Genomic DNA, 1,664 nt, shown 5'->3' with positions numbered 1-1,664 from the left:
GGTAGATAATACTTTTCACAAAAATAAATTTATTTACAGATTTCGCATATTAAGATCTCTTTAATAGATGCCAATGGGCATCAAAATTTAATTGTGATATTATTTCAATAGTTTAGCTGTGTTTTTAAATAACTACATTTTTATATATACAAATTTCACATCGAATTATTTAAGCGAATTATTTCAGCTTTGGCCGTTATGAGTCTTTAGTAAGCTAATTATGGTCAAAATTAAATGTTGGAATAATATTAAAAATAAATTTATCTCAGATATATACTGATATATGCGCGCCAATTACTTTCGAACTTGCAACACAATTAAACTAAAATAATAATAATCTTCCCAAATTAGATCGTCGATTTTAAAATGTTAATAACAATATCGACAATAAAAATCTAATTTAATTTGAGAAAATTATTTCAATTTGTGTTGCAAGTCCAAAAGTAATCGACGTGTTTGAATTTTGTCTGTAAACATGAACGAAAAATAAAGAAATTTTTCTTCTCAATTTGAGTAAACATCCTATAAATGGTTATTATAATGTTTCGATAAATATATTAGAAATATCGTTGATGAAATTCATTATTCAAAACTAGTAAATATTGGACAATTTTTTATGCAGGATGCTAAAAACGACAATTACACCGGATCATGAAATTACATCAGTTTGTATAGCAGAGAAGAAACATCATCAATGATATCAGTAAGCGAAATTTCATCAGAGTGTGGTAATATGATATTCGAGATAATAGCATGAATTAATCGTTTTGTAACTAAACGTACTTCCAGATAAATAATTTTGTAATGACAGACATTGCATTTCGTTTCATCATTGCTTTTAAATATCCCCACTATAATCATAATTAAATGGTCAATACCTTTGCCTGAAACATAGAATTCTCCGTTTATCTAATAATCGGACAAAGATATGCATGTACATAGGAAACAATTATTTATTCTATAAATAATAATTTGTGAGAGAAATGGAAGCCGTTATTATATAAAATAATATTTTAATTATGATCATATTCAAAAATACTGAAAATTACCTAAACAAATCAGACCTGTCAATATATTATATAAAGGTTTTTTTATATTACCCTTGCTCGCACAGATGTGCCAGTTCTGCGGCAAATATGTAGAATTCTTCTAACATTATATAGGCATCAGTATATTCAGAACAATTCTCAGCATCGTACTGCAGCTTGTTGTATAGCTGCAAGCAGTTTAGAAGCAACAGCATCACGTATATTTCTTGTATCTACAACAGTAAGCAATTCTCTTTTCTTTGTTTTGGTATCGTTAGTCGAAGAAAAATTAAATAAGATGAATATACTATACTTACATTGGAAATACTGGTGATTGTAAAGTTTATGCTTGATCAATACCTGATGATAAATATTCCTCATTATTTAAAACTGATTTAAATGCCTATTTCTGGAAATATGAATGTATGTTCTTTTCAATTGGAACTTTTAAGCTTTTCTAATAAAAAAAAAAAAATGTTATATATAATTCTGAAATGTATAATTCTCTAATTAAAATAAGTAAAACTATTTTATTAAACAGAAAATAAACTTTATATAATAATGTAACATAGGTTATAAATCGATTTAATTTTAAATGTAACAACTGTATTAACCTTGATGACATTTTTGTCAGAT

At 26.1% G+C, this 1,664-nt stretch overlaps 1 protein-coding gene across 1 annotated transcript in view; it reads right to left on the bottom strand.

Moving 5' to 3' along the window:
* LOC105622790 overlaps window positions 1-1,243 on the bottom strand; it is a 5,523-nt gene extending 4,280 nt beyond the window's left edge. Inside the window, exon 1 of the mRNA XM_012204202.1 lies at window positions 1,101-1,243. Coding sequence (XP_012059592.1) covers window positions 1,101-1,243 — 143 coding nt within the window. The remainder of the gene's footprint in view (window positions 1-1,100) is intronic.
* Window positions 1,244-1,664: the final 421 nt, after the last annotated feature.

Source organism: Atta cephalotes, assembly GCF_000143395.1.
Source record: "Atta cephalotes unplaced genomic scaffold scaffold00048, whole genome shotgun sequence".
Classification (NCBI taxonomy): Eukaryota; Metazoa; Arthropoda; class Insecta; order Hymenoptera; family Formicidae; genus Atta; species Atta cephalotes.
This window is presented reverse-complemented; position numbering and strand designations above follow the sequence as displayed.